At 34.0% G+C, this 15,856-nt stretch overlaps 1 protein-coding gene across 2 annotated transcripts; it reads right to left on the reverse strand.

Moving 5' to 3' along the window:
- Positions 1–957: 957 nt before the first annotated feature.
- Positions 958–13,371, reverse strand: Mdh1 (malate dehydrogenase 1). 2 transcript variants are annotated; one of them, XM_073968467.1, is made up of 2 exons: positions 13,212–13,371; positions 958–2,292 (listed from the first exon to the last, which is right to left on the reverse strand). In XM_073968467.1, exons 1-2 carry the CDS (start codon positions 13,212–13,214, stop codon positions 1,294–1,296), a joined length of 1,002 nt encoding a protein of 333 aa, XP_073824568.1. In that variant the 5' UTR covers positions 13,215–13,371; the 3' UTR covers positions 958–1,293. The 2 variants fall into 2 exon arrangements, with proteins under 2 accessions (XP_073824568.1, XP_073824570.1); XM_073968469.1 differs by lacking the exon at positions 13,212–13,371 and adding an exon at positions 12,718–12,964.
- Positions 13,372–15,856: the final 2,485 nt, after the last annotated feature.

Genomic DNA, 15,856 nt, shown 5'->3' on the forward strand with positions numbered 1-15,856 from the left:
GCTTCCAACTGACAATTGCCTAATGTAAATATGGACTAATAAATGTGAATATGTACGCAAAAATATGTAATAATCGAGAAAAGTATCAGAATTTATCTTTTTTGAATTTTTAACAAATCTGCAAAATACGAGGTTAACGATCATTAGGAATAAAAAAACTAGCGATATACTCGTTAAACCCCTAACTCAAGTTATTCCGAATGGACACAAACATACAATTTTTAAATTCGTTACAAACTTAAAAAGTTCCTATTATTTTATACACAAAAAGTATGTTTGCCTAACAATTAAAAAATTCACGTTTGACTACGTTTGGCTTTATTCACTTAAAAATTCATAAATTAATGACCGGTTGTTGAATTAGTTGACATTTATGTTTGCTTAGCTTATTCAAAAACCGTGAATTCAATGCAAAGATGCATTTTGTACTATAAAACAAACATGCATGTATTATAAAACAAAATTACAGCCCACAAAAGTATGCTATAATTTGGTGTAACTAATTTCGAATTTCGAAATATTTCCTCCCTTTTTTGGCTACTCCCACGTCGTTGAGAATACGGAATTCCTGGGAATTCTTTTATCAGAAGCAAGCAGGCGAGGCAGCTAGCTTATGTACCTAGGCCTTAAGCCCAACTCAGCCACTGTTACCCCCTGTTTTTGTAACTTATTTTTATTCGTTCGTCTATATTCGTAATAATTTAGGCATCCATAGCTCAGCTCACAGATGAAATATAGACTTAATGTTTCCTAAATGAGTTCCATATATAGTTAAGAATTCCTCATTTAAAAATCTGCGCTTTACAAAATTTGACAGTTCGTATGAGAAGAATAAACATTTTTACAAAAATAGGGATTAATATATAAATATGTGTGTATCATTACAAGTAAATACTCAGCGTGCCAAACTGGCGTTCTTATATAGAAGTCACAAAGAAAGAAAACAAATTGAATATATCTGTTTTTGAATCGCAATTGATTACACAAATTTTATTTGTGACGTAAAAAACCAAAAACAGAAAAAATATTGGGTGAGAGTGGATTTTGTTTACAAATTCATATCACTAAGTTTAAATATACATATAATTTTTGCAGACAGTGATTATCACTGCCTTAAATGAGATATAAGTGTTGGTTTAGAAATAACAAACATAACATTGTGGGAAGAGAATATCCAATAACAAGGGCTGGGGTTGTCGAAACATTAACATTTTATGTCTTACTCAAACATTGGTGCTTAACAGTAATTATTTAACTGTTGATTTACAATTTTGAGTCTGTTGGGCCGGCTAGTCAATCCGCATTACAGACGGCCATTGCTTCGTTTTTCTCCTCCAACAATTCCTTGCCAGTGATGGCCATTTTTGACTTAGCAAAGTCATCCAAAGCCAATCCTTGGACGATCTTCCATTGCTTGTCCTTGATTTCCACAGGGAAGGAGTAGATAACATCCTTAGGAGCATCGTAGCTGCCATCAGAAATGACACCCATCGAGACAAATTGGCCGGGGGCAGTGCCGTTCCACCAATCATGCATGTGGTCGCAAGCGGCCTTAGCAGCAGACATTGCCGATGACATCTTGCGAGCGGCAATAACAGCGGCGCCGCGCTTCTGGACAGTTTCAACAAATGAACTCTTTAGGAACTCGGCGTCTCCTACAGCTTCCACGGCAGACTTTTCAGCATTGCCAACAGTGACAACAGCATGACTGGCATCGGGGAATTGGGTGGATGAGTGATTGCCCCAGATAATTACATTTTTAACAGCACTAATGGGAACCTTTGCTTTAGCGGCAACTTGTGCGGTAGCGCGATTTTGATCCAAACGTGTCATAGCACTGAAGTTTTCACGGGGAATTGATGGGGCATAAAAAGAGCAAACTACTGCGTTAGTGTTAGCTGGATTTCCTACAACCAAAACCTTGACATCCTTCCTGGCATATTTATCCAATGCCTGGCCTTGGGCTTTAAAGATTTTCACGTTGGCAGACAACAAATCTTTACGTTCCATACCTTCCTTGCGGGGCATAGCTCCTACTAAGAAAGCAGCAGCAACGTCCTTAAATGCTACAGCTGGATCGGTGGTTGGAACAACCTCACGGAGCAATGGTAAGGCACAATCGGCTAATTCCATAACGACACCTTCCAAAACGCCAACCATTGGAGGAATGTCCAATAAATGCAAAATTAGGGGTTGGTCCTTGCCAAATACTTCGCCACGAGCGATCATATACAAGAGCGAATAGGCGATTTGGCCAGCAGCGCCTGTGACAACAACACGAATTGGTTCAGCCTAAAACGATAAAGAGTAATACAAATTGTATATTAATTAAAGAATTTATAATGATTAAAATTATATACAAATGAACAATGGTGAAGAATTGACGAAACCCAAGCCAAGGTAGTCTGAATGCATTTACAAATTACAATTGAGAAATTGAGGTGTTTGTTACAATTCTTGAAATATAGATTTTTATATACAGTACCTAACCCTTTAGTTATTAGAATGTGTTGGGTGGTACATTTTCAACCAAATTGTCTGTAATTTAGCATTTCGAGTTCATTTGTGACCGGAAATAACCAAAAAATTTTAGCGTAGGTCTGCATTTATTTATTTCATACAACGTAACGCTAAATGCTGTATACAGACGAATAATTACATTGCAGTAAGTAATAATACTGTCATCAATGATTAAGTTCAAGACAAAGTTGACTATGTATTCATCAACGACAAAGAACAAGCCAATGTCCATTGTATCGTCGTTGAAGGCAACTTCGCTTATCTCGTCGCTCAACTTGTCATGCACGAGTTTTGCGACATTTGTGTGAAAAGTTCGTCAATGATCCCAGAGGGCTGTCTTCGAGCCGTCTTCAATGGATTTGGGACACCTTTTAAGACACATTGATGACAATTTCCAACTGGGATGCTTTGTTACACACTTATCAAGCACACACGTACAGAAGAGGATCATCGGCTTGACAAACTAATTAACCCTTCGTTGGACACCCATATTGTTTGTAACATTCGTAACACATGAGTCTGGCCCAATCCCACGGCAGCGGGTTCTATCATACCGGATTGACCCGGAACCCTAGTGTTTCGGCCAGCGGCTGCCAACCTAGCATCAAACCTATGCTTCTACGTAGGTTTGTATGCTGCTACAACAACAACAACAACATGGGTCTGGCCAGACCCATGGTGCAAGAAAGAAGGTGATACAATAATAACAACTGATGTCTTCATTTGCTGTCAAAACATATTTGGTATGTTCCAGAACCTGCAAGAAGCTACTAATTTTTACTACGATAACATTTTTTCCTTTATGTTATCGGAAAAAATAGTAAAAATTAGTAGATTCTTGGAGTTCTGGAACAGACCATTTGTAATCAAAAATAAATAACAAATATTTCTTTTCTGTAAAGAATATACAATATCTTTACCCAGCAAAATGTTCGATGCCAAAGATGACATTCAATCATGGGTGCAAGTGATCTAGCATGTCATCTTTTTAGCATCTTCATCGATGAATTTTATATGAGCGTGGACCCCAAAAGATGACGTTCTTTTCTGGATCCTAAGCATGTCATTTTAACCAATGCGTTGACATGTCATTTCCACCAATGCTTTGGCATGTCATTTCCACAATGATTTGACATGTCATTTTCACCAATGCTTTGACACGTCATTTTCACCCATGCTTTGACATGTCATTTTAACCAATGCTTTGGCATGTCATTTTCACCAACCCCTTGGCATGAAATTTTCATATTGTTTGGAAAATGGAAATGCTGTATTGAAATATGGTTTTCATGAAAAACAAAACTCTTTATTAATTCAAACGAATTCATGAAATAACTACAATTAATTTATCAGTTTAGTTTTTCAAAAGTTTACATCCAAAATTGCAATGTAATCACCACCGCTGCAACGCAAAAGATTACTTCCTCCGTTCTCCGCTGATATTCTTTCATCTTACAAAAGGTTTTTTCAATTATCTTCCCATCATCAGTTCAGATTTCAACATGGACTCCAAATGCACTCCTTTAAGTATTTTTATTTCGTAAATTACTTTTATTTTATAATTTTGTTATTTTATAACAACATTTTATACTCTTTTGTTTAGTGACGGAAATATGTAGGGATCTACAACCCGGCTTGCTTTAGGGATCTCTAAGAACAAAATGTAACGAACGGGGAGGAGAGACTTTTTATGGAAAATACCATTTATGCTTAATTAATTTATTTTTAATTGTTTCTTTCCAGAAGTAGTTTCTTCTTTATTTTGAGATTCTTGTTCCTTTTCGTTTCGGACTTCTTTTCAAATTCCAAGAAGCGAGATTTGATTGATTTCATTCTATGTCAGATTTAGAACAGACAAGGGAACTTTTAAAATAGCAATGTGTGCAATCCGATTCTATTTTTAGCTCGATGGTTGGGACTTCATATAATACCAATTGTTTAGAAGTTTTAGTTGTTTGATATGCAGGAAATGTAAGACAACATCACGACGACAGTTCTAACAACTTTGGTCTGTTCCAGAAACTGCAAGAATCTACTTATTTTTACTACGAAAACAATTTTTCCTTTATGTTATCGGAAAAAATAGTAAAAATTAGTAGATTTTTGCAGTACTGGAACATACCAAAATGAAAATAAACAGGTGTGTAAATAAAAACACAAACATCATCTCTATTGGATCGATGGAATGGGTACAAATGCTGATGAAAAGATCGGATCTTTCACGACTTCCTTGGCATTGGTTCAAATCCTAATGAAAAGATCGGATCTTTCACGACTTCCTTTGAACCAATGCAAAAGATGACATGAAATCACGTCATCGCAAAGAACCCCTTCCGTCAAATTTTGCTGGGTATTTAAGATTCGCGAAAAATGTTTTACCGTTTTCTTCTACCTTTTGTGTATATTTCGCGCAAAAATGTTTGAAAGAAAATAAAGAGTACGGCCTGAATTCGCCTTGGCCAGACTCATATAATTATTTATTGCTCTGTTCCAGAACCTGCAAGAAGCTACTATTTTTTACTACGATAACATTTTTTTCTTTATGTTATCGGAAAAAATAGTAAAAATTAGTAGATTCTTGCAGTTCTGGAACAGACCATATATTTCTTACCCTGCGGTTACACATGACAGGACAGTTGAGTGTGCCTGTGTGACGTAGACGTTCAGACAACTGCAAAAACAGTTGTAAAATCATGAATGAAAATCATCGATTTCTTTTTGTTTTCCGTTCACTTATTTTGTTTTTGTTCATGTTACTTTGTTTTAAACACACTTCAATTATTATCTCACTTATTTTCACAATAATGCAAAAAATTTGTCTTCCCTACTGTCTGTGAAAAAATTAGGGACAGCTGGGAGACAGCCGACAAATTTATGTATGTGTTAGTAAATCAGAGTTGTATTTGAAGACAAACTGTCTGGTGTAAACGCCTAGTTAGCAAGGCGAATTTAACAAGGTGTTCCAAAAGGCGAATTCGGGCGAATACAGGCCGTAGTCTTCTATTTTCTGTCAAATTTTTTTGCGCGAAATATCCGCAAAAGGCAGAAGAAAACTACGTATATTCTTTATAGATTCGAAATATTTGTTATTTATTCTTGATTAAAAATATGTTTTTACAGCAAATGAGGACATCAGTTGGTATTATTGTATCACTTTCTGTCTTGCACCATGTTTCTTACACTTCCGTTACACATGCCAGTAAATTGGTGCCAATTGAGTACATGTATTATACTCGAAAATGCCGAAAAAGTGTTCGACTGGCATGCAGTTTTCTTGTGTGTTTACACATGCCAGTGCAAGTTCAATTCCAAAATTATTTTAAGCCGCATATAACACACAAAATTGCATTATATTTCAGATTCAAAACACAATTCACAACATATTTTACTATTTTTATTTTATTTCGTTTTAAAAAGATTGTTTTCAATCATAAACATAATGAATCTGGTATTGCCGCCTTTTCAATATTGTATAATCCCAGAGGGGAAATTATTTATCAACCTATATTTGCATGAAAAACATCAAAATTATGTCTTTACTAACCACTAATATATTGCAGCTGCCAAGACGTATTATTTGTGTTTCCTAATCTTTTTGAAAATATGCATTAAATCTTTGCATTCTTAAAAGAAACCAAAATGTACATGGATTAAAAAATAGTCTCGGCAACTCTTTCTTCATTTTCGACATATCATTGGCAGCCAGCTCAAAATTTTGCTGGCATGAAAAATCTAGTGCCAGTGGAGTCGACAATTCAAAAAATGTAATTGAGGTAGTAAAATATTGTGTATGTATTGAATTTTTCGAACTGTCACTGGCATGTGTAAAGGTTGGGTTAGTAACCTTAATTAACATTTTCGTATAAAAAATTTTACAACATGTTTAAAGGATCCTTATCTTACATAAAAAATCCTATTTGTCAAAAAAAAAAAAAAAAAAAAAAAAAATGTCGAAAAACAATAAATTTGATTAATTTTATCTAATTAGTAGAAACTGACATATGCCTACGAAGTAAAAAAATTCGTAGTTTTCTTGTCTCTATGGTTGAAAATCCAATTTATATATCATTTTGAAGCACTTTTTTATTTTAGGGTATTATTCAGAATGAATAGTGTCTATTTAATGACTTTCCAGCATATTGCAGTGCAATAACGATAATATCAATAGGGAAATGAAGGCATATATCCTAAGGATTTTCTTCTAATTTATATGGAGAATCCTATATTTGAACCAATCCACGCCACGAAAAGAGCAGAAATGCTATGTAATGGGTTTTCTTTGTCCAGTTATGTGTATAATTGTCTAAAATAAAAGTGTAACCCCCCAGCAAAATTTGACGGAAGGGGTTCTTTGCGATGACGTGATTTCATGTCATCTTTTGCATTGGTTCAAAGGAAGTCGTGAAAGATCCGATCTTTTCATTAGGATTTGAACCACTGCAAAGGAAGTCGTGAAAGATCCGATCTTTTCATCAGCATTTGTACCCATTCCATCGATCCAATAGAGATGATGTTTGTGTTTTTATTTACACACCTGTTTATTTTCATTTTGGTATGTTCCAGTACTGCAAAAATCGACTAATTTTTACTATTTTTTCCGATAACATAAAGGAAAAATTGTTATCGTAGTAAAAATAAGTAGATTCTTGCAGTTTCTGGAACAGACCAAAGATGTTAGAACTGTCGTCGTGATGTTGTCTTACATTTCCTGCATATCAAACAACTAAAACTTCTAAACAATTGGTATTATATGAAGTCCCAACCATCGAGCTAAAAATAGAATCGGACTGCACACATTGCTATTTTAAAAGTTCCCTTGTCTGTTCTAAATCTGACATAGAATGAAATCAATCAAATCTCGCTTCTTGGAATTTGAAAAAAAAGTCCGAAACGAAAAGGAACAAGAATCTGAAAATAAAGAAGAAACTACTTTTGGAAAGAAACAATTAAAAATAAAATAATTAAGCATAAATGGTATTTTCCATAAAAAGTCTCTCCTCCCCGTTCGTTACATTTTGTTCTTAGAGATCCCTAAAGCAAGCCGGGTTGCAGATCCCTACATATTTCCGTCACTAAACAAAAGAGTATAAATTACCAAAATGTTGGTATAAAATAACAAAATTATAAAATAAAAGTAATTTACGAAATAAAAATACTTAAAGGAGTGCATTTGGAGTCCATGTTGAAATCTGAACTGGTGATGGGAAGATAATTGAAAAAACCTTTTGTAAGATGAAAGAATATCAGTTGCGGAGAACGGAGGAAGTAATCTTTTGCGTTGCAGCGGTGGTGATTACATTGCAATTTTGGATGTAAACTTTTGAAAAACTAAACTGATAAATTAATTGTAGCTATTTCATGAATTCGTTTGAATTAATAAAGAGTTTTGTTTTTCATGAAAACCATATTTCAATACAGCATTTCGATTTTCCAAACAAGACATGAAAATTTCATGCCAAGGGGTTGGTGAAAATGACATGCCAAAGCATTGGTTAAAATGACATGTCAAAGCATGGGTGAAAATGACGTGTCAAAGCATTGGTGAAAATGACATGTCAAATCATTGGTGGAAATTACATGCCAAAGCATTGGTGGAAATGACATGTCAACGCATTGGTTAAAATGACATGCTTAGGATCCAGAAAAGACCGTCATCTTTTGGGGTCCACGCTCATATAAAATTCATCGATGAAGATGCTAAAAAGATGACATGCTAGATCACTTGCACCCATGATTGAATGTCATCTTTGGCATCGAACATTTTGCTGGGCCTATTTGCGAGAATTTTTTTAGGTTGTGGTACATTTATTGATTTCAAACGCATCTCCTACTTTTGAGACATTTTTATGTGCAATTTTGAAGACATGGTAGGGTGAAATGCGACAAATTTTATTAAAGGATATTCATTTTGTCAAATATTGTGGGAAAAAATCTAATTTTAGGAAAATTTCAGAAAATTGTCAATAAAAAAATGGTGGGCTCTGGCCAGACTCATGTGTTACGAATGTTATATGTATGTAAAAAATCCTTGTAGCTCTTTTTCTGTTGATCCTTTTGACTTTTTTTCTTTCGTTGGAAAGGTAAGAAAATTTCACGAAGCTACCTGGAATCTCAGGTCCACAGCTTTATCGTAACCCTGCTTAAAATGCAAAACAAAATGAAAAAGGCCTGGCCAGACTCAGGTGTCCAACGGAGGGTATATAGTGAGAGTCCTGCTTAACTGAAGTGTATCTATTATTATGAACAGGAAATCTATTGCCTTGAGTTGAAACATAAAACGAATTTTACACTTGCATTTAAAACAGGTCCCAGCAAAATGTTCGATGCCAAAGATGACATTCAATCATGGGTGCAAGTGATCTAGCATGCCATCTTTTTAGCATCTTCATCGATGAATTTTATATGAGCGTGGACCCCAAAAGATGACGTTCTTTTCTGGATCCTAAGCATGTCATTTTAACCAATGCGTTGACATGTCATTTCCACCAATGATTTGACATGTCATTTTCACCAATGCTTTGACACGTCATTTTCACCCATGCTTTGACATGTCATTTTAACCAATGCTTTGGCATGTCATTTTCACCAACCCCTTGGCATGAAATTTTCATGTCTTGTTTGGAAAATGGAAATGCTGTATTGAAATATGGTTTTCATGAAAAACAAAACTCTTTATTAATTCAAACGAATTCATGAAATAGCTACAATTAATTTATCAGTTTAGTTTTTCAAAAGTTTACATCCAAAATTGCAATGTAATCACCACCGCTGCAACGCAAAAGATTACTTGCTCCGTTCTATGCAAATGATATTCTTTCATCTTACAAAAGGTTTTTTCAATTATCTTCCCATCACCAGTTCAGATTTCAACATGGACTCCAAATGCACTCCTTTAAGTATTTTTATTTCGTAAATTACTTTTATTTTATAATTTTGTTATTTTATAACAACATTTTGGTAATTTATACTCTTTTGTTTAGTGACGGAAATATGTAGGGATCTACAACCCGGCTTGCTTTAGGAATTTCTAAGAACAAAATGTAACGAACGGGGAGGAGAGACTTTTTATGGAAAATACCATTTATGCTTAATTAATTTATTTTTAATTGTTTCGTTCCAAAAGTAGTTTCTTCTTTATTTTCAGATTCTTGTTCCTTTTCGTTTCAGACTTTTTTTCAAATTCCAAGAAGCGAGATTTGATTGATTTCATTCTATGTCAGATTTAGAACAGACAAGGGAACTTTTAAAATAGCAATGTGTGCAGTCCGATTCTATTTTTAGCTCGATGGTTGGGACTTCATATAATACCAATTGTTTAGAAGTTTTAGTTGTTTGATATGCAGGAAATGTAAGACAACATCACGACGACAGTTCTAACAACTTTGGTCTGTTCCAGAAACTGCAAGAATCTACTTATTTTTACTACGATAACAATTTTTCCTTTATGTTATCGGAAAAAATAGTAAAAATTAGTAGATTTTTGCAGTACTGGAACATACCAAAATGAAAATAAACAGGTGTGTAAATAAAAACACAAACATCATCTCTATTGGATCGATGGAATGGGTACAAATGCTGATGAAAAGATCGGATCTATCACGACTTCCTTTGCATTGGTTCAAATCCTAATGAAAAGTTCGGATCTTTCACGACTTCCTTTGAACCAATGCAAAAGATGACATGAAATCACGTCATCGCAAAGAACCCATTCCGTCAAATTTTGCTGGGGTGATTTGACAGATATTCTATGAAATTGACAACTTAAATGAAATCCTTTTAAATGAAACTTTAGAGATAAAGTATATTCTAAGCAGAATGAAAAATGGTATAAAGGAAATAAATGTAAAATGAAAAACATTACAAAGAAAATATTTTTCATTATACAGTCGCTGTTGTAACAGTGTTTATTATTGTATGTTTGCTGTTTTGTTCTTCTGCTCAATCTGGCTCTGGGTCTATCTCCAGTTCCAGGAAAGTGGTTGATTCGATGGGATGTAACCACAGATCCACTGGATTTAGATGAGTAGGTTTGGCAGGGCAGTTGAAACGATGCTGTGTGTTGTGCGCCCATGCCGCATTCTGGGTGAATGTTTTGTGCTATCGATACTTGCCCAATAGGAATTTAAGCGACTGCAATATTCTGAGGGTAGTTGAGCCAAAACTACTCTGGTTTGTCGTGGCATCTGACGCTCCTAAGCTGCGATAGATGGAGAATGTATTCCGAGGACTTCATTTACACTATGATTGCTTATGGCCTTAGCAACTGCAAATATTGTCAAATCTATGGTTTCCTGGAGAATTACCAGAGTTATGTTCCTTAACGAGTTGTCTATCCACTTTGGATATTCACTGGATCTTTATTCATTTTACACTCCAAGGCAGCGCCGACCATTGATTACGTGAGGGAGAAAAGCAAATGCAAAGACAACTCAGTGGAATCGCTGAGTATACTGTCTTTGCCAAGAAGCGCAGCCCCTCCCCAATTTTTAGTAAGTCTTGATCTTTCGTTGGAAGATCTTTTTCGAATCTTTTTCTTAAAATGGACCACAAAATTGTACAAGGGTTAATAGCAGAATTTTGGCCCGAAATATTTTGCTTGATATAGAATATAGTAACCACGGTATTAGTAAAAATGAAGTCATTCCACTACTATTGAGGGAGGAAACAGTGCTCTGTTGTAGGTCGTTTCAAATCACAGCACTGGGTGTCTATTTTTTTCCTTATACTTTCCAGATGTAGGTATTTTGACGTTTTCAAAACGAAAATCAGACTGTTATACATTGGTCCATTTTCAGACAATACAATTGACTTAAATATTCATTCTTTGCATACTTGTCTGTGTCCGATTAGTCATTGTTAATTGTTAATATAACCTGCGTTTTTTATTTGTCTGAAGACCTTCCATGACGACTTTATTATCACTGAACGTTATCTCATTCAATACTGTTAGTCCATTATTAGGCGCAAAAATGATTTGATTTTTAGTACTGCATTTTCCCGTTGCAATACATATATTTTGTCACCTCAAAGTAGTAGGTAATTTTTATTTTAGTCTGTTTTTTATAAATCGAAAATAAATGTTGTATATTTTGGCGGAATATTGTTTTAAGGACTAATAGCAAGAGATTTGCACGGAAACCTGTATAGTTTTTACATAATTTGTTGCCATAAACGAACGACTAAAATAAACATTTCTACAATTTTGGTCTTTGCACTACATTTGTTGCTTAACTGTATGTACAATTTTGTTTCGCAAAATATTTTCCTGGCAAATTGTATGACTGTGTTGTACATTGCGCTGTGAATATGCATGTCGTCACCATAAATGCCCGAAGACGTAACCCACAATAACAAAATTTTACACACATTGTACACTGTTTTATAGAATATCAATCTTATGAGGGCGATTATTTTGAACTTTATCAATCGTGAACGATTGGGAATAAGTAATGAAACTAAAACCGCGAAAGCGCTTGGTTTTCATATCTGTCCTTACAACAAAATGTGCAATACCTATTATACAATTTTCCGAAATTTAATTACATGAATAGGATTGTTATTTTTGAACGAAAAACGAATTTCGATTTTCATGCGGGTTACGTCTTCGGGCATTTATGATGACGATATACATATTGCAATGATTTGCCTCCAATTAAACAAACAATTCATTGCAATTTTGCCAGATGAAAATGCCTTCACGTCAGCATAGTGTGAACTTAGAATGAATGTTCCAATTTTCTGCAATTTAAACATGGGTGTTAATCAACCTCAATCATAGCCGGGTTACCTTAGATTGGGGATGATTTTATTTCATAAACTTCAAGTGTACGTTTGACATAATACATACAATTATTGGTCCAAACTATCTGCTGTAAAGAAGTATGCCTTTTTCAAAGTGTTAGCCTGAAGTCCTTATGAATTCGAGATTCAAAATACATTTATTGGCCACAATAAAAAGAAAAATAATCGTAGAAATGATTGATAATGATAAGACTTTATCAAGGTGAAACTTTGGACTTAACTACGAGATATTGCATATGAACTAACTAAAGTTCAAACGGCATAAATATATTTTCCCCAGCGTTTCGTTAAATTGCGGAAATAAAAACAAGCAACAAAAAAACAAAATTACTGAAATAGCACACAAATAATGCGACGACTAGTCATAAATAATGCGACGAATTTTTATTCACCCACCGCCTCATCCACACACAAGGAAGGAAGTTTATAAATATACACACATTTATATATACTTTTTGCAAATCGATGTTATCTTATATTTCCCACATGTTATACCCAAAACAAACAAGGAAAGCAAAACACACATTCCGACGTAATAATAAATAAGTTTTCCACCCTAATAACCGATGGATGACATATAGCATTTAAAGAAATTTAAATACACAGATATCGTAAATCAGCCCGCGAACAAAATCGAATTTACAATATTTTTGGAAACATTTCCAAAATAAACGTGTATTATAAGTGATTTTAAGGTCTAAACAAGTCTATCCACAATCATCAATTTTTTAATGCAAAAACAAAAGGCATATTTGCAAAAGATTCGTAATCGGCAAAGGTCAAATGAAAGTTAATTCTCCAGAATGTCTAATAAAACAATATCTTTTGCTGGAATTTCCAGATTATGTTGATACATATTTATTGAATACATTTTTTATTAAACAACTCACCATTTTATTAATTATCTTTTGTTTGAAGATCTTCAGGAGGTAAATGCGAAACTGATTGGTTTGGAAATCAAGGGCTTATATATCCACAAACAAAATTATTAACAAAATATGAAATGGGTATCAAGTACCAATCAGTACCGAAAAGATTTTACGATTTTATTCTGCAATCGAATTAATCAGCGTAATCAATGTTATCGATAAGTACAGAGGGCTGGCACAATAATCAAGGTAGCCGATTTAGGCCAGTTGATTATTGGCCTGCTGTGCTTTATATAAAAAAATTATAGTAAAAAATAGTAGATTCTTGCAGTTCTGGAACAGCCCTATGTTATTACTGTCGGCTACCTTGTCCATATACCTTGTACAAAAATATATAACAGCATTGTCATTTTTACACTTTGATCCTTTCAAGTCGAAAACAGAATAAGCGTATACGTTATATAAATCCTCATAAAGAAAACTATACATCTTTTAAACGTCTTTTAAGGCATGGTAGAACAAGAAAAGGTAGCAGCAATACCCAGCTGACTGAACTGGGTTGTAGTGTTAGTGTCAAATTTCATATGACATTTTATACATTCCCAGCAAAATTTGACGGAAGGTGTTCTTTGCGATGACGTGATTTCATGTCATCTTTTGCATTGGTTCAAAGGAAGTCGTGAAAGATCCGATCTTTTCATCAGCATTTGTACCCATTCCATCGATCCAATAGAGATGATGTTTGTGTTTTTATTTACACACCTGTTTATTTTCATTTTGGTATATTCCAGTACTGCAAAAATCTACTAATTTTTACTATTTTTTCCGATAACATAAAGGAAAAATTGTTATCGTAGTAAAAATAAGTAGATTCTTGCAGTTTCTGGAACAGACCAAAGTTGATAGAACTGCCGTCGTGATGTTGTCTTACATTTCCTGCATATCAAACAACTAAAACTTCTAAACAATTGGTATTATATGACGTCCCATCGAGCTAAAAATAGAATCGGACTGCACACATTGCTATTTTAAAAGTTCCCTTGTCTGTTCTAAATCTGACATAGAATGAAATCAATCAAATCTCGCTTCTTGGAATTTGAAAAAAAAGTCCGAAACGAAAAGGAACAAGAATCTGAAAATAAAGAAGAAACTACTTTTGGAAAGAAACAATTAAAAATAAATTAATTAAGCATAAATGGTATTTTCCATAAAAAGTCTCTCCTCCCCGTTCGTTACATTTTGTTCTTAGAGATCCCTAAAGCAAGCCGGGTTGTAGATCCCTACATATTTCCGTCACTAAACAAAAGAGTATAAATTACCAAAATGTTGTTATAAAATAACAAAATTATAAAATAAAAGTAATTTACGAAATAAAAATACTTAAAGGAGTGCATTTGGAGTCCATTTCGAAATCTGAACTGGTGATGGGAAGATAATTGAAAAAACCTTTTGTAAGATGAAAGAATATCAGTTGCGGAGAACGGAGGAAGTAATCTTTTGCGTTGCAGCGGTGGTGATTACATTGCAATTTTGGATGTAAACTTTTGAAAAACTAAACTGATAAATTAATTGTAGTTATTTCATGAATTCGTTTGAATTAATAAAGAGTTTTGTTTTTCATGAAAACCATATTTCAATACAGCATTTCCATTTTCCAAACAAGACATGAAAATTTCATGCCAAGGGGTTGGTGAAAATGACATGCCAAAGCATTGGTTAAAATGACATGTCAAAGCATGGGTGAAAATGACATGCTTAGGATCCAGAAAAGAACGTCATCTTTTGGGGTCCACGCTCATATAAAATTCATCGATGAAGATGCTAAAAATATGACATGCTAGATCACTTGCACCCATGATTGAATGTCATCTTTGGCATCGAACATTTTGCTGGGTTCATTTCTATTTCGATGTACATTAGGGACATATATTTTTTGAGAAAAAAAATATATCATTCGGAAAAAACCATTTCCCAGAAAGACTTCTTCATATCAATGATATGTAACCTCCTCCAAGTTCGAACGATAAGCATCGCAGTAAATCCCCGCTTGTAGAGGCGATACAACGTTTGTTAATATGTGAGGTATTTTGTTAAAATTAAAAAAAATAAAGCCCTAATAAACATGTGCTTCTTTGATTTCTAAAACAAAACATTGAAACAGCTTCTCCTTTTTCTATGAATTTCCAGCGACCCCAAATTTTTTTGCAAGAATTCTACTTTCTGCGAGAATTTATGCATTTAGTGGAATGATGTGGAACCATAAAAATTGAAAATATAACAAATTTTCATTCATGTTTTCGAAAATATTCAACCAAATGTGAAAAATTATTAGTTTTTTAAATTCCAATAATTTATAGACATTTCCTTGTTTTGTTTACAAATACAACTGGCAGTAACGTTACAAACAAAAACAAATTCCTTTGTGGTTGTTGTTCGAGTTGTATTTGTTGTAGTATTAACTTTACCTTGTATTTGTTCTACCATGCTTTTAAGGGGTGTTTACACTATCCATCAATGTCGTATGCGATGTCAAATTTGCTACCTGTGAATGTAGTACACATAGTGTGACATATATCTATCAGGACTCGACAACATGAGATCTCTATAGTTCGGACGTAAACTTTTTTAAGCGCAAAAAAATTAAATATTTTTTAATGTTTTCATAT

This window comes from Musca autumnalis, unplaced genomic scaffold (genome assembly GCF_047663935.1).
Source record: "Musca autumnalis isolate F117 unplaced genomic scaffold, ASM4766393v1 scaffold_2, whole genome shotgun sequence".
NCBI classification, from domain to species: Eukaryota; Metazoa; Arthropoda; class Insecta; order Diptera; family Muscidae; genus Musca; species Musca autumnalis.